Raw genomic sequence first — 22,247 nt, 5'->3', positions numbered from 1 at the left:
TCCAGGTAGATTGTCTGCGCACACAGCACGCACGTGCACACGCACACACTCCAGCTGACGCAGGCATGGTTATCTGAAAACAGTAAACACTTCTGCCTTTTACTGGTCATCTCCATCAATGAGTCACATACTATGGGACCTATGGCTGTTGTAGATTGTGTGTTAACTCAGAGAGATTGAAATAAACCCACAAATATTATCAAATATTACGCTTTTATCGTGAACCGCATTGATACTCCATCTAGTATGTTTCCTGTCATTCATCAGGAGTCATTTTTAGGATTTCAAGATTACCACACCTATTAAGTTGGTGGCCGGTTGTGGCTGTCAAGGCAGAGCTAACGAAATGAAAATAGACGCTGGCTGAGGGTCGCATCTCAGAGAATTCCAAGGGAGAGAGGTCAAGTCGGGATCCACAAAAAAGCCAGAGCCAGTGCCTAAGTGCTCTCAGGTGCTCTTGGTGCAAAGGGATGGGAGATGAGAGGGCATGGAGGGTGTGAGGCCTCCTTAAAACTGCCCCTCAGCAAGATGGAAGGTAGATTGGGGAACAACATCGAGAGAGTGCATAGCCAGAGCAGCCTCCAGGCAGACACTGCTTTGTTTCTGTGTTCTCTTCAGGACATCCTGGCACATTAACCAGGGATTTCAAGCACTGAGACTAGTGGAAGCATTCTTGTGAAAAAGAGGGGTGTGGTGATGGGTGCTCTTGACAGTTTCCATCCCAGGGCCTCGGTTCAGAGCCCCAGATGCTGTGTGGTCTCTGGAGTGCTCCAGTCCGAAAGAACATGTGGGCTGCAGGCCTCCTGAAATTCCCTGCGTGATGATCCAAGCCGGATGCAGTGGAGGGTTCTTACTACTGTCTTTTGGGTTTTTGTTTTGTTTTTAAGAGTGTTAGCATTTAGTTAACCTACCTGGGTGGCTTCAAACTACTAAGACACAGGGCACCACCAAATCTCTTTAGCTGAAGGATTGGCCTTCATGACCAAGGCTACTTGGGAGCTCCTCAATCTTGGGTTTTTTTTTTTTTTTTTTTTCAGTATTGACCCTGTCTGCTCTCTGAACAGTGTCCAGTTTGTTTGGGTTCACAGTTGGCTCTGTAAGTGGTATTGCCTCCGTCCAGCTGCCCAGACTCACCTGGATTGTATTGTGGAAGTTGATCTGTGGTAATTCATGCCTCCAGCCTTCCTGAGGCCTGCTGGGTGCTTTCAGTGCTCACCAAGGGGTCCATGGTTGGGAATCAGATGACCTCAGAGTTTCTGGGTCTTCCTCACAGAAATAAGACCCATTATTTTCTTTAGTAATGGATACTAGCATGGAAGTCTGAAATTTCACGAGGCTTGGGGCAACATTTCCCCTTTCTGAAAAATATAGATAGATAGATAGATAGATAGATAGATAGATAGATAGATAGATAGGTAAATAGATAGATAGATAAATGGATGGATGATAGGTAGATGATAGGTAGATGATAGATAGACAGATAGATGATAGATGGAAGATGATAGATGATGGATGGATGATAGATAGGTAGATAGAGAGAGATAGATGGGTGGATAGATAGACAGACAGACAGACAGATGAGGAAGAGACAGATTTGCAATTCACAAGTGATTCTGCATCTCATCTGCTTAAAGAGAAGGAAAACAATGCTTTTTCCACAGCGCCAACAGAGTAGCTTTCTCGGTGTGGAAAGTAAGTGCATTTCCCCCTCTAAACGTACTTTAAATAAATGTTCAGGTCCAGCAAACAGAGAAGATTATAATCAATGTGTTTCAGACAAGGAAAATTTTTTTAATATGGCCGTGCCTACATTCTGCAAGGGAGAACTTACATATACATGAGTCAACCTGTTTTTTTTTTTTTTTTTTTTTTTTTTTTATGTTGCTAATGTTTTTGGCTGGTCTTCTGGTTAGCTTCCCTGTGCATTGCTGTCTTCTGGAAAACTTTTTACATATTTAAAGAGCCGGCTTTTCTCTATCTCCTTTTTTCCCCCCATGTGTATTTTCCCAATGGGATTCAGCTGGCCTAAATCCTGAAGTGTGGAATTTACAGCACAGTTCTTGGGAAGCGAGCCGAAGAGGAGACAACCCCACATTACTTTCTTGTGAATGAGTTGCTCACTGTTCATTCACTAAGTATTGAGCACTGAAAAGTTTCAGACTTTATATGGACACTCAGGAGAGTTTACTAAGCAGTGCACCAGAAGGACTTGCCCTGGTTGTTACATTGTTCTACAGATTAAGACTTACGATGACCATAACTAAAATACTATGAGTGGATACATTGGCACACTTTATTACATGGTGGTAATTAGAGAAAAAAGAGGAGAAAGATAGGCTCAACTAAGGGAGTTTATGTGTGGGGGAGATGGACAGGGTGTCTGCAGTCTCAGAGAGTGCATGGTGGCATTTGAGTTGAAGCTTGAAGTGAGTGAAGGAGTTGTTCCTTCGGTTTCTGGAAGGAAAGACCAGAAGGTTATGAAAATGTCTGGTGCCGTGAGTTCTGAGCCAGGAGGCTGCAATGTAGGATGGAGAGATAAGAATGCAGTGAAGGAGATCAAGGAAGGTCGGGCAGTGTTGTGTGGGCTACTGACGGTTCAAGCAAACGGAGGGCAAAACTGTCGGGGAGCACGGCATGATCCAGCAGGAGTGGGCAGGAAAGGAATCCCACTAGTTGTTGCTGGAATGGGACTGCAGAGACGATGGTAGAACTAAGAAGGCTGGATTAGTGAACTAGGAAAACAATCCCTGGAAGAGACAAAGGTTACTCAAAGTAGCAAGCTGTGTGGCCAGATTTGGAATGTGATCTAAAACCGAGCAGGCAGGATTGGTTGGTGGACTGTGGGAGGAGCTGTGGGAGGAGCTGTGGGAGGAGCATGATTCAGAGGTGTGTCAGGTCTGAATAACCAGGAGGCTGGTGCTGCCAACCGCTCCGTGGTTGGAGGAAGTAGGTGTTGAGTGTTGGTTACAGGGACGACAAAGATCTTGGGATGCCTCTTGGATAGCCGAGTGGAGATGCCAAGCTGCAGCTTGTTGTGTATCTAGAGTTGGGGAAGCCACCTGAACTGGAGATAGCACTTGGGTCATTTGTTATCAGCCTCTGGATGGCATTTAAAGCCAAGGGATAAGGGTCTTGTGTTTCTCAGTAACTCTGTGTCATCCACTCAGTGTTTGGAAATGATCTCTCGAATTTAAACACCAAGGGGGACTTGGACCTGGCCTGGTTGGCAAGGGAAAGAAGGAAAGATAGGTGGGTGGGCTGGTCTCTCGGATGGATTCTTGGAGAACAGTACTCCAGAGACTTGGCGTATTCTACACAGCTGTACGAGAAGGCTGGATTTGTTCATACAGATGGATAGACATAGCAGTGGGTTATTGGATAGAGAGAAACAAGGAGGGCAAGGCTGAAGGGGTGTAGCTGGATCAAGAAGGCAGGTTTAGCTAACCTAAGGAGGCCCACTCTTCAGGCTAGAAATATCCTGGGGGAGAAAGTGATTCTGCTCACACTGTCAAGCATTGAGTGAACACTGAAAGTGAACACTGGAGGGAGAGTGGGAGGGCAGAGCAGACTGTGGGGCTGTGTGCCTGTCCTGAGCTCACTTGCTCACAGCTCTGACTGGGGGTGGGGGAAGAGTTCAGAGATGGGGAAGCTCTGTCACAGGGGAGGGGTTTATAGAAGGTCCTTGCACTTTGATATAGACATCCAGGAACTGGACGCACACAGGCCTTTGGAAAAGTAGGTGCCCAGGCACTCCGTACAGGACTTTGTTCAGAGGGAGAAAGAACAAGGCTGAGTCCAGGAGTTGGGGGAGTGGAAGGTGGGAACCGATTATTTACTGCTGCGTGGTATTGCGTTTAGAAGACAGAGTGCCATAGTAGATACAGTGGCCTTTAATTTTTCCAGTGTATTTCATAGGGTCTTCCCTTTCATAAATGAGGAATGTAAGACACCCCTCTCCCGGCTTGTACTGGTAAGCATAGGGAGAACTGAAGCTCAAATTCAGGTTTGCCTCCAATAGCAGACACCCTCACAGGTTCGGTCGGCGTCCTGGCTGCTGGAACCATAGTCAAAGTAATGAAGGCGTACAGACGAGCCCACAGCGTCGGGCCGTGTGCACGAGAACGTAATTACTGCCTCTTTATTGACTACAGTGACGTGGATTCCAAGGAGTCACTGCAGCTTAGGTGTCACTTGCTGTGAAGAGAGACTTGGCAACGCAACGTTGAAATCTGCCGGCCAAGAAGGACAACCTAACAGGAAGGGACCCCCTCCCCCACACCTCATCAAGCCAGGGGACACGGAAGCAATCGAGCACAAATTAGTCTTAGTTTTACCAGAGGCTGGCTGGTAAAACACCCAACATGCTTGGGGCGGGGCTAGGCTGAATCCCCTGTCTGCCTGTCTGTCTGTCTGAACTCACTAACGCAGGGGAAATCAGCTTCATCAGATCAAGCATAAGACTTTGGGCTGAGCAAAACAGACTCAGAGACCCCGGGGTTAGGATGCTCTTCCACAGGCAAGGAATTCAGACCCAGATGAAGTGGCTCTCCTAAGCCCATGTAGGGACCTGGCCCCAGAGGAGGGGCCACTCATCCCACCTGCCTTTGCCCAGGAGTCATCGCCTGGTTCCCTTCTCCGCTCTCACTAATAGCAGTGCTCCTGACTGCTGACGCTGTCTGCTGTGTTTTCCCTTAGTTGCCTTCATGCGACAACCTGGGAGAAGAACTGTAAGATATTGGCCAGCATGGTATTTTGAGATCTGACGTGAACAGAGGGGGGGGGGAAAGGAGAGACAACGAAACCAAATAAACAGTATTTTGTTACTTTCAACTCCCAGTATGACCTAGACTCACCCGGGAAGAAAATCTCCCTTGAAGAATTATTTGTGTCAGGTTGCCCTGTGGGCCTGTCTCTGGGGGTCGTCTGATAGCGAATCGATGTAATCCAGTGTGTGTGGTGTCTTGAATTGTACAAGATGGAAAAGCTCTAGCTGAGCAGAGCCGTAGAAAGGCAAGGACCATGGGTGCATTTGGCACCCTCTGCTCCCGACCGTGGAGGTGACCAACTACTTCTTCCTTGCCTAACCCAAGGGCTGTAACTGGGAGTCAAGAGCCACATGCGCTCTTGCTTTCCCGTGTTCCTGCTCATCAGGGAGAGAAGTAAAGTAGAGTGAGACTCGGAAGCATGTAGGTCATAGCACTTGGTTCTGTTCCCCATATTGCTCATGCTTATGGTGGGATGATAATAGGATTCCCCTCACACGAGTGCCTTGACAGTTAAATGAGATGCGTGGAGCCTGCTGAGCCCGGAGCCCAGATGAGTGATTTAGATTCCAACATGGGAATGCACTATTATTTTTATGAGGAGACGGAAAGGGAATGCATTTGAACACCCAGCACCATTCGGGAGGTGGCGTGATGTGAACCTATTTTATTATACACGTGTCTTGTTTGATGCTGTACGATGAGAACGTTTCAGACCATTTATTTCTACTCACTGGATGTCCCGGAGTGTTTCATTTAAACCATCTCATCAGAGTTAATGTGACTGGCCATGCTCCTTACTGCCATCAAGCAGGACGGCAGCCTTGGTCTGTGCACTACCAACATCCCTCTGCTCCTTCCTCTAAAGGGCGCCATCTGGATCTTATCAAAGCTAGGCAAAGCAGCACCGCCATAGCAAGGAGCTGGTCTTAGGGTGGGGACTGAGTGACACACACATCGATTTAATCCAGGCTTCTTCAGAGGAAACAGGTAGACCCCTCTTGCAGACTTCCTTCTGGAACACAAGGTACACAGTGATCTCCTTTCTCCTTCCCAAGAGGAGCAGGGGACTGTGCCTGCAGAAAAACGTGAAGTGCAGGCCCACGACAGACATCACAGGGCGTTTCTTTGCTCTTCCTCCAGCCAACTTGAGATGGTTTCCCACAGTATGGAATAATGGTTTGTAAAAGTGTTTTATCATGGTGCCAGAAACTCTAGTCATGGTTTGATGGCCTCCAGGGGTGGGGGGTGGAGATGTGCGGAGCAGTCTATCCAATGGTGCATTATTTTCCAATTTTTAATGTAGCTTGGAAATATATGAATAGATGCAAACGAGGTGGGACTATGCACTAAATTTAGTACCGGAAGTTATTAAATTGTAAGCATTGAAGTCCTGAGATTGTTGTCTCCTCTGCAATTGTGTGTGTGTGTGTGTGTGTGTGTGTGTGTGTGTGCACATGCGTGTGCACGCGTATACATACTACAGACAGGGCAGAAATAACTGGTTAATTGGTTAATGATTACACCTAATGCTCCAGGGTGTACCTGTTCAATCTTGCTGTATTAGCTGAAGCTTCTTTTCTCCTCCTGTATTTCAGTTACAATTTCAACAAGCACGTTCTTCGATGGTTTGCTGGTGACGGGACTGTACACCTCGACAAGCATCCAGTCTTCTCAGAGCATTGGAGGATCCAGTGCCTTTGGATTTGGTAAGCTATCCTGTTACAGTTGTGCTTGAAGTCAGGTGAATTGAACTACTGTGTAAATGCTCAGTGAACCATGGTCTTAGTAGACAATGCCCTCCCTCCCTCCCTCCCTCCCTCCCTCCTTCCCTCCCCTCTTTAGCATGCATGGCTTCTTGGCCTGTATTTATTACATTGTTCCACTCTCTCCTCCCCCAGTGCCCCCCTTGGGCCCTCCGCTGTCCTGAGACCCCTCCTCCATTTATTCTCCCTTTGCCTTCCAACATGTATGTTCCGTGACTGTCCAGTCTCCTGCCCCTGTCACAGTGCTTTCCGCCCACCTCATGTCTGCTTTCTAATTTCATGGCCTATAAATAAACCCACAGTTTTAAGTCTAGGTTCTGTCTGTCTGAGAAAACATAATCAGTAATATTTTGAACCTGGCTTGTTTCACTAAACATAATGCTTCTTAGTTGTGTCCTCTTTCCCAGATAAGTCAGGACCTCGCTTTATAGCTGCAGAAAATCCCATTATGTATAATGTGCCATTTTTCTCATTTCACTGTTGATGGACATCTAGGCTGACTCTATTTGCTGTGTTGTGACTAGTGCAGACGTCACCATAGGTGCACATATACCTCTGCGGTGTACTGACCCAGAGTCATTCAGGTCTATACTGAGGGGAGAGTGTATGTCTGTCACTCCATGTCCTGACATTCCTAGCAACATCAAATGATGGTTACCCTTTCCCAACATCCTTTCTGTCTTTCTTCTGTCCCTCTGTCTGTTTACTGCCATAGTTATACCGGGTCCCGTGGGGATTGTGTAAACTTCTGAGCTTTTCACTTGGTTTGATAGAATTGTCTTTGACATCTGTGCATCATTACGTTTTCCCAAATAGCTATTCCAGTCTGGAGGTGACAGAAAAGTCCCACAGTATTTAACAAGGAAGCATTACACAGAGAGAAGCCATCGGTAGTTGTTAAAATAATTTAATTCTATGGGTAGTTATAAAAGCATGCCACTTAATAGTTAAATTACTCAAGTACACTGTTTTCCCTTAAACCAGAGACCTGGCAGACTACTTCTGTGGAGAGGCAGAAGGCTACATGAGGGTCACTAATCCCCGAGGATTCCCAATTTGGAAATCTCTGTGTTACCCATATGCTGCAGTCACATCAACATGGGATTAAATATCTGCAAATTTAATATCTGTTTATGTAAGACCCCAAATCATCGGTTTTATGCTAAAATCATAAAACTATGAAGTGCGTCCTTTGCCGGGGGTGGGGTGAGGGGAGAGCAGGGATAGAATTGCATTATTGAAAGCCACCTGTGCGCCTCTTATTAATTACGTAAGTATTTCCCTCTGCAGAAGCCAGTGTCAGGAGCACCAGGCCTAAGCTCTATCACTACTCTCCTTGCCCAAGAGAAGGTCCTTGGCCTTGGGGTTTAAAGGAACCCAGAAGGCCCCTCACTGTCACCCTGGGTGTGATATCGGGAATATGTTCAATAGAAAAGATCCCAGGCAGGGTTGGGGATTTAGCTCAGTGGTAGAGCGCTTGCCTAGCAATCGCAAGGCCCTGGGTTCGGTCCCCAGCTCCGAAAAATAGAAAAGAAAAAAAAATCCCAGGCAAAATTTTAATCTGCTGACATCTACTGCTTTAAAAGTTGATTATTTGAGAATCTCACGCCATGCGTCCAGATCAAGTTCACCTTCTAGTCCTCCCAAGTCCACTCCCTACTGTGTATTCTCTCTCCTCCCCCAAACCCCACAAGTTTAATTTGTGTTGATCGTGTACTCACTGGGGCATGGTCAAACTCGAATGGCCAGCCCCCAAGGGAAAGCAAGTCCTTCTTCACCTGCACTCCCACCAGGAGCCCTCAGCAGTGGAGAGCAGGCCAGCTTGCCCACGCCCATGCTACCCCAGGTGCCGCTGTGCAGCTGTTGGTGAAGGAGGGCCAGCTCTTCTGTGCCCACAGACATCAACATACCTTCAGTGGACAGCACAGACCACGTGGCAACATGGGCCACAGAAATCAACATGGCCTTTTGGCTATATCAGGACCATCAACCCACTCATGGCCCTCAGAGGTTACACAGGCCATGGTCTCCAATGTGGCCTCAGGAGTTTAGACATGCCCCTCCTATCCAGATGGCTCCCTGAGGCAGCAAGCCTGAGGGCACCTCGGAGGCATTGGGCAGTGGCACAAAATGCATACATCTGCATGGATCTCAGGGTTCCTCGTGACCTGGGGCAGCAGCATGGACCAAAGTTACCAACATGGTCTCTGGTGGCATCACAGACCACAGTGGTCCCTTCAGGGAGGTTTGATCCAGAAAAATGAACCTTTCCTCATCTGGCCCCTCATGGCTGCACAGTATAAAGGCCATGGTGTGGTTGGCGTCTTCAGAGTCTGCGTGTGCATGAGCTCCAGGCAGCTTCACCGATACTGTGCTCTGTTTTCCTGCTTTCCCCACCTCCCCATCATGCGTTCATTCATTGCAGTTGTGCCTGCAGCTTGCACTGTGGCCTGTTTAGCTTCTGCTCCCAGTGTGAAGGCCGACAACCTCTGATACCTACTTCTAAGGCTATCCTTGGGCAGGAATCCTCTTCTTGAGTATAAATAGTCCACTTACTTACCCCATCCTTTTTGTGCTTCACAGAGATGAAGGGTCTACTTATAATTGTATCTATAATTTATGCATGATTGCTACCATTTTATTACAGCAGAACTCATAATCATGGCTGCCAAATCCAGCTGATAAAAAGTTAAGACATCTCCAGTTTAGCGTGAATTGCAGAATAATATTTGTTTTAAGTATGCAATGTTTACATTCCAGGTTCTAGCCCAGTACAGCCAGTTTTAAAAAGCTTTGGAGTTACAGTTTATAACTTTTAAAGCTCCTTAGATGACACTTCTTAATTTTTAGATTACTTAATTAAAAAAATGTTTTTGTAGTCGCAGTTAGCTTTCTTAGTTACTTTCCCCCTTGTTGTGATAAGAAACGAGGAAGCGTTTCTTTGGGGTTATGACTGTAAGCTCTGCCCACCATGTTGGAAGTCCTGGTGCAGGAGCCTAAGGTCTCCAGAGCTTGAATCAGTAGTCAGGAAGCAGACAAGGACGAATGCCGTTCTCAGCATGCATTCTCTGTCAAGTGTCATCCAAGACCCAACACCACGAGATGATGTGCTCTGTCCAAGACCCACGGGATGATGCAGTCTACTCTTAGGGTGGCCCCTCTTCCTCAGTTTACCTAATCAGGAGAGTACCTCACAAGCCTAGAAGAATCTCTTCCATGTGATGCCAGGTTCCATCAAGTTGATAGTATTAAACCTCAACGTCACCAGGTTGTTCTTGACTCCTGGCAGTGCTCCATCCCAATCACTGGGCGTCAGTGTGAGTGGCCAAGCTGGAATGAAACACTGCTGGACCGTCTATACACACACACACACACACACACACACACACGCACACACTTACTTATGCCATATGTGTATGTTATATGAATGTGTGTGCATATTACACACACATACGCATATAATACAGAACACATCTGCATAGTTCTAGGATTACTCCAGATGGGGTGAAACAGAAACTGGGATAGGGGTGAAGCAGGGGGACCTAGAAGTCATTTTTCAAAAACCAATGCCCTGGGTGATTTTAATGACGATTTCTATTAATGAGTGGATAGACAGTGGTCAGGTGACCATACACAAATGTAAGGGCAAGCAGAGGAAATTTATGAAATGTGAAATTTAAGAGAATTTCCGTTTTGGAGTAGCTAAAGGATTATGGCGGGATGAGGCTGAAGTAATGCAGTATTTATTCTTTGATGCAGAACAAAAGAGCAAGAAATTATACTGCCTGCATAATCTGTCATTGGTCTCTGACTGTTTTGATGGAATGATGAGCGTGGTTTGCTCTGCATGTCCAGCGGGTCCCAGGATTAGCCTGGGATATGTTTAACCAGCTGTGACAAACAACGCACAGCAAAGAGCCGACTTTAAAGAGATATCCAGGCAGTCTTTTCCCTGCTTAGAGTTAATTTTAACTGTATTAATTACACTAAAGTTCCAGCTACGCTCTTGAATATCAAATGCACATCAGAACAGCCCAAATTAGGCCATAATTACTCTTCAGATACTGTTGTAGAAACATAATTCTACTAACACAACTGCAGCCTTTTATGCGAAACCAGAATTCTTTAAATAAAATGCATGCCTCACTGACCAAAAATAGACAAATGCCTAATAGCCAGAAATACATTAAAACAATAGCTACACGGAGACAGCAGTAGCACCGTGGTGCCTGGTTTGAAATGGCTTGAAATGCCTCCTCTTGCTTGTCAGCCGAAGAAAACACACTGCCCTGGGGAAGCGTGATGCTTAATTATGGATCTCTCTTTGTGTAGCCCAGAAAAAAAAATAAGAAAAGCACCTCCCTCTTGTCTTTGGCTTTGAATTCCAGCACAATCATGTAAATCTTCAAGGCTTATTGTACTTGCTCAATGAAGGGATGTTTGAATATCCTTTCATATAAAATTGTTCCTGTGCCAGAGCCAAAATTCATTTCACTCAATATTTAATATCCTGGCTCTAAAAGCTAGAGATTTTTACTCAATTTTTGATATTCTGGCTCTAGGATCTGAGAACCAGGCTGGCACATCTGAGGCATAGCGACCGCACTTGTAGCTAAGCCTCTGTAAACTCACGCTGCTCAACCAACACCTCTGACATGGTGGCAGTTGTCCCATTAAATGTTTAGAGTTCCTGGTATCTTTCATTACTCTCTGGTTCTGGGGGTACTAATTAGGCACCCAATCATTTAAGTTATAAAACTTTTAAAATGCTAAGATTTGATTAAATCCAAGGTTGGGGGTTGACGACTCTAGTGAACAGATCTTGAAGTATGTGCTTAGCTTTTTTCTCTCTTAAGAATTCTTTGAATCATTTTAATGGATATTAATTAATGATCGTAAATTAGCTCCAATACTACATTTAAAATATTAGCATTGGCAAGGCCCAGGCATGCCAGGAGGCACTGAAACATCACTGGGTGCCCCAGCCCAAGCCAGGCCTGGTGCTTCAGGAAGCAAAGCAAGTCAGTGGTAGGTAAGGGAGAAAGAGGTGAACAGATAGGTGGTGGAGAGAGGAAGGAGGAAGAGAAGCCAAGTGGTTTGTGTGGTATGAAGAGAGGTGGAACAGGAGATGCTAAGGCTGTTGTTCTTCCTCCTTGGGAAATGGTGAATTACACTGTCCATCAATAGAGCCAGTAACAAACACAAGTTCCAGAGGTCCTGCCTCCCAAAGCTGCATCCTCACCCAGGAAGGAGAGCAGGACCTGCAAAGTGGAGACCACAGCCCTGACAATGCCCTGCTGTGTTTGTTTCCCGCCACTGACCCATCTGCTCATCTCTCTAGTTGGTTGTGGTTCAACCATGAGATGGGATGACTCCATGTCGAATTACAGCTTTTCTGCTCTTTGTTTAACTTTGGTCGGGGATTTATTTCCTTTGGAGTCTTTGGGTTGGACAAACTTTTAACCGTCCAACTTTCAAAAGAAGATGTCACTGCTGGCACAGCGCGTGTAGTCACAGCTATGATGAGCATGTGAGACAGACATGGGAGAGCCGGAGAAGTGGGATGGCCTGTGCACTCTGAAGAGAGGCAGAAGTGGAGGTGAGAGGTGGTGAGGAATGGCCTGGTGTGAGTGAGGAGTCTGGGTCGCTTGAGTCCATGGAGAAGTCCCAGCCCATGCTGCTGCACAGGGCACTGTCTGGGTCCCTGGTCCTGCAGCAACAGGGTTCTGTGTCATTGTCTGGTACATGTTGCCCTCCACCAAAGGACATGTGGATGGCCACGTAGGTGTCTGAGGGCGGAGCAGAGCTGGCTCCATTCCTTACCAGCATGGCACTCAGGTGAGCCGGTCCCGCCCCTCTCTAGGGACATGCAGAATAGTCTGCCCCTTGCAGGCTACCACATCAGGAGTGCTGGCCCTGCCCCTTGCCTGTGCAAAGTAGGAGTGTGGCCTTGGTTGCACAAGTAGAGAAGAGCTGGCAGGCAGGCCAACTAAGCTACCAGCCAGGTCTAGATGCAGGGCTTTGAGTTGGCCCACCCCAATATCTACCTCATCTGTGAATTTCTGGAGCCTCTGAAGGGGCCAGTCCTGCAAAATTAGAGCTGCAGGATCTCCATGACACAGGGTAACAATAGGAAGTCTGCGAGGCGTTCCCATGGGGATCTAGTATTGACAATGTAGCAGAAGCCAGAGGCCTTGAACCAGACCAATGACTCATTGCAGCGAACATTTCTGTGTGAAGCTGTTTGAACAACAGGGTGTACTGTGTGACACATTGTGACATACTACAGCTTCCATGAGGAGATGATCTTTTTTGGTTTTGTTTTCCTTAGGGGGGAGGTTGTAAGGATGCAGGGTAAATATGGAGGAACAAGGGAGTGATTAAGATTAGTGTGCATGATGTGAAACTCACAAAGAATCAATTAAAAATGTTAAAATATTAGATTAAAAGTTCTTAGCTTCAGCCAGGCACTGGTGGTACATGCTTTTAATCTCAGCCCTCAGGAGGCAGAGGCAGGTGGATCACTGAGTTTAAGGGCCCCCTGGTCTACACAGTGAGTTCCAGGATGACCAGGGTTATACAGAGACCATGTCTTTAAAAAAAAAAAAAAAAAACAAAGTTTTTAACTTCATTGTTTGAACTTTCAAAAAATATGACTTGACACTAAGTTATATCTACAAAACAAAACATCTGTTTTAAGACAGGCTTTGGTTCATTGGTCTCTGGTTCATATAAATAATGTGCTTTATCAGTGGATTTAGATTTAATGGCAAGGTTCATTGCTACAATGTAAATTTTGTTACTATTAAGAACAGAAGTGTCTGTTAAGTTAACTTCTGGTTTTGCTTCATGAGCAGACAAAGAACTCTGTTACAACTTAGCCAATGTTCACTTGGAAGCCTTCTTCCACCAACCATTAGATAAAATCAGTCAGTCTGAGCTGTTTGTCTGGGTCTGTGAACCATACACCTTCTGGATACAGAGAGACAGCTATTTAGGCTCTATTATTTATCTATAAAAACAAAAGAGCCACTAGTGATTTCATTAGGTAAGGTCTTATGTGGTGGGCATATTCGTTTGCTAGCCAAAACTAAGGTAATAATTTACTCGGAAAGATTTGGTTAAGTTTATTTTGTCAGTATTATTATAAAGTGATACAAAATAAATGTAAGTATCATTGTGTGGTTCAAAGGCCTTTGAACTGTACCTTTGATTTGGTACAGTAAATCATCTGTAATTAACAAGAAAACTCTAGGTTAATTAAATAAATTAGTCAGCAGGACAAGGAACAGCACTGACAAGAATTGCACCAAAATTAATTTTCTCTGCTTGCTGGGTATTAATTGAAGCCTAGCTTTATTCATTACAGTTGGGTATAGCAGGGCCCATTCCGGTCATCAAGGCAATACTACCTGGTTAGTATTTGACACTTCAAAGGAATTCAGAGATTTCCCCAACTCCTACATAACTTGAAAATCATTTACTATAGGGTGGATATGATCAATTTAAAGTGGAATAATTCACCAACACATTGCCAGTACAAGTGGGTAAGGGCATAAGACTGAACTGAGCTGGATGAGTTGAGAAGAGCGGTTTCCTGAGGCAGCTTATTACATGACTTCTGGTGTTGGCAACTCATCTGCCCTACTGCTTATGTTGTCGCTGTTTGTTTGTTTGTTGGTCTGTTTGCGAACTGAGGTGGCATGTTCACCCTCCACAAATCCTGGTCTTTGCATTTGAACAAGTAGAATGACAGAGTGTCCCATTTTTCAAAACCTACTTAAATACACAAATGCTTTAACCTCCCTTATGACCTACTGACCAAAGACAGGGGAGAAGGATGGCCAGTGGGACAAGGGGAACATGGACCTGTTTAGAAGTAGTCATTTAGGGGTTGGGGATTTAGCTCAGTGGTAGAGCACTTGCCTAGGAAGCGCAAGGCCCTGGGTTCGGTCCCCAGCTCCGAAAAAAAGAACCAAAAAAAAAAAATAGTCATTTGGGGCCATTCCAGTCTTCATTGTCAGCAGTTCAGTCTACCAGCAAAACACCAAACAAGAATCGCTCTATCCACCCGGAAGAAGCCACAAGGCTCCACCAGTCAATCTGCATGAGTTCACTGAGGTGGCGAGAAGCAGCCAGAACACTGCCAAAAGTTCTTTGGAGTATTTCTCTCTGTAAAGTCATGACAAGCAATGATCAGTGAAGAAATCAAGGCAAGCCAATGCCACATTGCCATCGTCAGCGAAGACCATCAAGATGAACCAATGCCTGAGCATTGCGTCCACTGTCTGGTGGGTTACGCTCCTTCTAACAGCCCATGTTTTCTCAAAGCTTCTGCTCCAGTAAAACACATGCCTTTCAGCAGACAGCTTCCAGAAAATCACCACGTGTCTGTTCTCAGCAAAACATCCTCTCACATGTCTACTTCAGCAAAAACATCCTCTCCTGTGTCTGCTTCAGCAAAACATCCTCCTCTCATAAGACAGCTTTCAGAAAAATATCACATGACACAACTGAGTCTCCAATGAAACCAGAAATTCTCACTTTAGGCTCATAATTCATACAGTCATTGTGCAGATTAAACGAGACCACCCATTCAGTAGCCTAGTAAACATTCTATGCTCAAAGTAGGCACTACTTTTTCATTTTTATTAGTTATTTTATTCATTTACATTTCAAATTTTATACCCCTTCCCAGTTTCCCCTCCACAAGCCCCCTATTCCCTCTCTCTACTGCCTCTCTGAGGGCATTTCCCCACCCAGCCACCCACTCCTGTCTCAGTGCCCTAGCATTCCCCTGCTCTGGGTCATTTAGCCTCCACAAGACCAAGGGGCTCCCCTCCCCTCCCTGCTAAGGCACCCTCTGCTACATATCCAGCTGGAGCCACCATGTACACTCTTTGGTTGGTGGTTTAGTCTCTGGGAGCTTTGGGGGGGTTCCGATTGGTTGATATTGTTGTTCTTCCTGTGTGGTTGCAAACCCATTCAGCTCCTATATTCCTTGCCCTAACTTTTCCATTGGAACTGAGCTTTATAAATTGTCCTCTGAGTACAATATGTACATGCTTGCCCCAAATAAATACATATATACATAAATACATAAACAAATGCATAAATAACATGTTTAACATGTTTGTATGTATATATGTAAGTATGTATGTATGTATGTATGTATGTATGTATGTATGTATATATGTAAGTAAAAATGAAAACCAGAATCTACATTCATAAATCCACATAAAATGATACAGGTATCATTTTAAAAGTACACGTTTTTACTGCCTTCCATTGTCTCTTACAAGATTTTTCGGTTGACATCACTGTCCAGATTCCTCTATAATAATCCCAAATTAAAAAATGAATCCACAGTTAGTCAGTCTCCTGTTCATTTAATAGGAGTGAAAATGTTAGGATGTCCTATGCAGATTAGAAATGATTTGTTAAAATCCCAAGGACAAACTAAACGCAGTCCCTTTTCCATGTGAATGCATGAGTCCATTGCTGTCCCAAGGTCCGGTCATAAACAGAGTCATTAGTAAAGGTAAGAGGATCTGGATCCATCCAGTTTACAAGTTCAAGCAAAGGAGGGTGACAGACATAACATGTTCAGAGGCACTCCCTGCGGGTGCACAGGTCAAAGCAGATGATAGCATCTCCAAAAGGTTCTCAGGTGACGTAGGCTTGTGTGTGTCATACGGTAACCGCCTGCTTGCTGCACAGGGCCTTAACTTGTCCCCAGGCAGGCAGACTTGACTTCCGATGATGTAGTCACTACCCCCTTTTGCTCTTCAGCTGGAGGTTACCATCTTTCTGGTTACTTCCAGTGCCTCCTAGCCCTCTGCCATGGTCCTCGATGACCTGGGGCTTGAGGAACCTGAGAGGAACCCATAATGTTTCTGCAGATCCATCTGCCTTGACAGCTGCAGACACCCTCCCAACCTTCCTCTGGAGCAGTAACAGTAGGGCTGGCTAACGGTCAGCTTGCTTACTTCCTTCTGCTGTAAAACCAGGGAGGAGAAGAGTGGGTGGGAGCAAGGAGCCTGTTGCTGGAAATAACCCTACAACATAAGCAGAATCTGAAATGATATTTATCTAAGTGCTATTTAAGGGTTTATGAATTAACCATAATAGATGAATCAAAACAGTCACTTCCAGTAGTCGAGCTGAGGAAGAAGAAGGATTAATAAGTTGATGAATATCTGGACCACAAATCCCTCCTAGACCGTCGGATGAGCCATCAATAAAATAAGCATGTCTCTGTGGGATGGCAGAAGATTGAGTAATTTTTATAATAACAAATTTAGCTCCTATGAAAAAAAAATCCCATAGCTTACCAGCTGGATAATGATTTTCTAGCCTTCCATGGTAGTCTGCAAATGAAATTTGCAAATCCGTAGAGTTCTATAATATCCTTAAAAACTGATAGTTAAGGGTGGATAATGCGGCAAAGATCAAACTTATACATTGTTGACATTGGGTCCCCCCTGACTTACTAATTGAGCTAGAGGAGAAAGGAGAGCAGTTAGTATTTTCTGACCATTAGGGTGTAAATAAGCCCATTACAGAGGTTTGCCTCCTTGGGAGCTCTAGTGCCTGTAGGAGACAGTAAGGAAAATAAGTCTAAAGACAGCGAAGGATCCACTTGGTACACAAAAGCCTCCTTTAGTCTAGATTCAAATAATTGTAGCGTTTTGGGGGTTGGGGGCTGTTACTTTGGTTTGAATTTTCAAGCAGGGTTTCTCCGTGTATTCCTGGTTCTCCTGAGACCCACTCTGTAGCTCAGGCTGGTCCTGCACTCGGAGATCCACCTGCCTCTGCTTCTCAAGTGCTGTGATTAAAGGCGTACAACATCATCCCCTAGCAATAATTCTTCAGTTGCCTTTCAAGATGATAATATGCTGCGACTGCCCAATGCCGCCTTTCCTTCAGAGTTTTAAATAAATTGGTCAGTGCATAATTACAGCTCCCTCACCCCGGGTTTCAGGATCACGTTCAGGTATCGAGGGTTATGTATCTAGAGCAGACTCCAGTAAGGGAGCTGAGGGAGTTGTCACGGACGTAGTTGTTAGTGTGTTCACTTGATTTTGCCTGAATGAGGGAAATAATTAATCAGTCTCTGTCTCTGTCTCTCTCTTTCTTCTCTCTTCTCTCTTCTCTCTCTCCTCTCTTCTCTCTCTCCTCTCTTCTCTCTCTTCTCTCTCTCTGTGTCTATCTGTCTCTCTACTCTCTTCTCTCTCTTCTCTCTCTCTGTGTCTCTCTCTCCTCTCTCTCTCTCTCTCTCTCTCTCTCTCTCTCTCTCTCTCTCTCTCCCTTCTTTCACCATTTTTAAGGTTTGGTCATCCATTCATTGAAGAAACTAGCCACCCCTTCCTCATGGTAATATCGTCCTTATCATAATTAATTATTTTGCTAACAGTCCAATTAATGCACAAGTAACCCAAACTTGAACAAGGGATCTTTCCCCTTGTTTATCTGCTTTTTAGTATTCCTTCGGACTGCCTCATCCTTCATCTAAAGATCCTTCTCCTGGAAACCAGGGATTTTAATTATAAACAACTTGCAAGCAATCCAATAGTTTTGATTTTGATACTGTACCCCTCCGTTCTTTAAAAAAAAGATGCACAAGCCGGAGCTAAGGCAAAGCCTTCCTTGGTTCCTGCCCATTCTGAGGTTTCGATGCTCTTATTCCATAGCTGATCCCTGTTCAGGCGCCATTTGTCTACTGCTCTAGTTGGCAGTTGGACCTGAAAGAATGGAGCCTACAAATCAGGTGGATGAAAGGCTCATGCAATAGCTGACTTTATTCCGAGCATCGGACAACTTATACTCTGAGGGTTAAGAACAGTCACATGGATAATGTGCATAGGCACAAGGACAAGCCACGGGTAGCATGAACATGTCTTCCACAGGGACATATCAACATTTATTTGAATCTGTTAGGTCTGGGAGGAGCATGAAAACACATTCCATGTTTTGTGATTCTGTGTTTCGAGGAGACTGAGGTCACAAGACTCTCGCCTCGTTTTCCTGACGTTTTCTCAGGCGCCCTCAGAGTTCTCTGACAAGACTCCATTCTTGGGTCGTGCTCCGACAGTAAATGACTTAAAATACTCTTGGATGGATTTGACTGCTTCCTTACTAGCAGTTGTACCTAAGAAAAGCAGAGGATTTTATAATGCTATTAATTCCTACAAATAAGTTCAGACTGTCTTTGAAATAAATATGGGCGAGTGTGAAAGCCAAACCTTGGCACCAACGAGGGAATATTTCTGGATGCCATGCTAGAATTTGAAAGCTGTGGAGTGCAAAAGGTCACCTCAGCCAATGAGTGTCTGCCTCCTACCCTGTCACTGGCTTTGCAGTTCCTCTCCAGCCCTCTGGTGCTCATTTTTCCATCTGGCTTAACAGAATAGACGTGTGGGCGAATGCACAGGCAAATTACTGTTTTCAGGACTTGGAGTGTCTGAGTGGAAAGATACTTGTTAATGTGGGAGTTACCATTTTGGAAAACAGAATAGCAGAAATTGTTGATGTCTTGGTTGAAGTTCAGATGGTGCTGCCCCGCCTACTTCTCTTCCTACATGTTTTCATACATCAGAACCATGTTGTTGCTATTATCCAGCTAATTGTGTCATTTCTGGTTCTCCTGCAGCAGTGTTTCTCTCCACACAAACTCTGGTAAATAGCAAATTAAAGGTGAAATGAATGTGGTATCTAGAAGGCATTTTGTTGCTCCTTTATCTTCCTTATAAAATAGTTATTTGCATCGTGGGGAGAATCTTTTTAATCCTGAATGACCCAATGGCATTTCTAACAGTAACAACAAAAGTAGAAAAATCTGTTCCTAGTAGACGAAGAAGTCAGCTGGGCTTTCAGTTTTCTGTCTCTGGAGAAAAGGACTAATGATCAGGTCTAGAAAAGATTGTGAGGCCGATGAAGTCGACCCCCACCCTGCCAGCCTGGCCCTGTTTCTTTCTGCCTTCTTGTCTCCTATTCAAGGACACACTGATGTCCGTCATATCTTACAACAGACTTGAAAGTGATGTGTAAACGGTAGGTTCCTCTATACAGTGCTTCTTGCAAACGTCAGTGTCCTGTGACATATTCATAGGTCCTTTGTGGGAAGAAGGTGATTACTACTTTTTTTTTTTAAGGAACGGGGGACCGAACCCAGGGCCTTGCACTTGCTAGGCAAGCGCTCTACCACTGAGCTAAATCCCCAACCCCGTGGTTACTACTTTTAAAAGCTTAGGGTATCATAGATTAATAACTTAAGCAGGAATCCTTTAACATGTTTTTGTTTTGATAAATAATCTCACAAGGTAAAATGCCCTGTTCTGTACCCAATTCAGTGGTTCTTGACGAAGTCATTGTTGTGTAACCGTCATCCCTAGTTTGAAAACATTACAGGCATTCTGGAAAGAAATCCTGTATCCCCTGACAGACAGTTCTTCAACAGCCAACCCCCTCCCCCACCCCCATCCTTGGCAACCACTAATCGTCTCTGCTTCATCTGGGCAGTCCGGTAAACTCATGCAGATGTGGTGTTTCATGACTGATTGATTCATTCCCGTCTTCTCAAGGTTCATCTACATTGACACTTACTTAAGTACTTCATTTTTACCTCTGACTGAATAATATTTCATATTTATTTATTTACCTAGTCTGTTCATGCACGTTTTGATTATTGTGAATAATGTTCCTGTGGGCCTTCATGTACAAGCCTTTGCAGTATGAGCATATGTGTTGAATCTTATTGAGTATATGGCTAGGACTGAACTTCTGGGCCATACAGTAATTCCCTGTTATTTTAAAGAGCTTTCCAGCTGTTTTCTACATCAGCTATGTCTTACTTTTTTTAAATGGTCCAGCTGTTACCTATAGCAACTGCATCTCTTTATAGTTCCACCAGCAGTGTGTGTATGCAAGCTGCACCTCGCCCGCGTCCTTGCCAGCACTTGCTGTTTTCTGGGGTTTGGTTTGATTTGATGTTTAGTCACTGCTGTTCTCATAGCTGTGGAATGGAATTGCGCTGTGGTGGGTTTCATTTTCTTTTTTCTTTTCTTTTTTTTGTACAGATAAATCATAAATTTATTTATTTATTTATTTTTTTCTGCCCACCGGTCGTTCCCAAACAGACCTGCTGTGTCACTCGGATCTCTTCCTGACATTGTTCCACCGCAGTCACATGACAGCTCTGGCCTGTGCTTTTTGTAGTTGTTTGTTTCTTGGGCTGTACGTGCCCAGGCACGTCACTCCAGTGCGTTCATTTTCTTAACGATGGGAGGTTCAGCATCTCACGTGCTTGAGGTCATGTGCATGTCTTTGGAGAAAAGTCTACTCGGGTCCACAAACCACTCTCTAATTGGTCCTTTTACTGACTTGTGCTAGCATAAACTTCTTTTATCCCATCAAAAGACATCTGTTTATAACACACAGAACCACTTTTTCATGCAACCTGTCAACCCTTAGCACCCTTTTAAGGAGAGATACCTTGTGGTGACTTGGTTAGCTTGTAGCTAAGTGGACTGTAAGGATGACTCAGTTCTAGGTGGTTAATACTTTTCTTCTGTTTTCTGAGTTTTGAACAGTCAAGAACTGTGGATATAATTTAAACAACTTATTCACCACAGAAGTGAAGAAATAGTTCAAGACTGGGCTAAAGAGGCTTTTACTCTCTTCTCCCCTTTACACAGCCAAATGAGAACCAGTGCTCGAGCAGCTGGGATGCATCGAAGGCATAGACTGTAAGACAAATACCCAGCACATAAGAGTGAATATTCGAGTTTCCAACAGAACCTCACCATTAAAACAGTATCACATACAATTTTAAAACTACCATAGATGACTAAAATGACGTGCATTTCACATGAATGCCATTGCTAGAAAACAGTTGCTTTTTGCTTTTTTTTGCTGACCTGAGTATGTTGGCTTTGTTGTCTAAAAAAGAAGTATAAAGATTTTAGTTTTTAATTTGTGTGTGTGTGTGTGTGTGTCCACATGTGTGTAAGTGCATACATGAGTACAGGCAACCATGGAAGCCAGAAGAAGGCCTCAGAAACCCTGGTGCTATCTGGTGTGTCTGTTGGGAACTGAACTTGGTTATTTTCAAGAGCAGTATATAGCCTTACCTACTGGGATGTCTCTTCAAAACCCACAGAAAAGCAATTTAGATCACGTAAATATGATGTTGGGATGTTCAGGTACTATGACAGAGTTCTCTTTCCTTGGGGTATCAATTATTCATTTAATTTGAAGGAAACCTTTGATGTTTTTATTGCTTGTCAAGTCATTCTTATGAGAGGACAAATCTAAAAGCACAGTGACAGGGGGGTGACTAAGCCACGGCAGTAAGTACACTGCCATGAACATTTTTTTAATAACAGCTGATTGAATGAGATGGTTTAAAAAATAAATGAAATCAAAATGCAAACACGAGATTCCCACCTCATAGAATTAGTGACGGTTGTAAAGCCCAGAAATGTTGGGTGAGACTGTTGGACAGTGCATCCATGTGTCAGATTGTACTGTACCCCATGAAGATGCACAAGTGTGAGTCAGGAAAACACCTAAGAGCGCGGAGTTCTCTTAGGACTCACGGACTCTCTCTGCGCTCATCCACCACCAAACAGCTGGAGAAAGCTCATCGTCCGGTACGGCCAGAACTGGCGTGTGAGCTAAAACAAACTGGTTAAGCGTGCTTAGCGTCAATTTTTTT

At 44.6% G+C, this 22,247-nt stretch overlaps 1 protein-coding gene across 1 annotated transcript in view; it reads left to right on the top strand.

Annotated features, from left to right (window-relative positions):
• Positions 1-22,247, top strand: part of Reln (reelin) — a 425,071-nt gene that overhangs the window by 55,755 nt on the left and 347,069 nt on the right. Inside the window, 1 exon segment of the mRNA XM_032907091.1 lies at positions 6,362-6,472. Within this exon segment, the coding sequence (XP_032762982.1) occupies positions 6,362-6,472 (111 nt within the window).

Source organism: Rattus rattus, chromosome 6 (genome assembly GCF_011064425.1).
Source record: "Rattus rattus isolate New Zealand chromosome 6, Rrattus_CSIRO_v1, whole genome shotgun sequence".
Lineage (NCBI taxonomy): Eukaryota > Metazoa > Chordata > Mammalia > Rodentia > Muridae > Rattus > Rattus rattus.
Note: the sequence above shows the minus strand (reverse complement) of the source record. Positions and strands in the feature narration are given on the sequence as shown.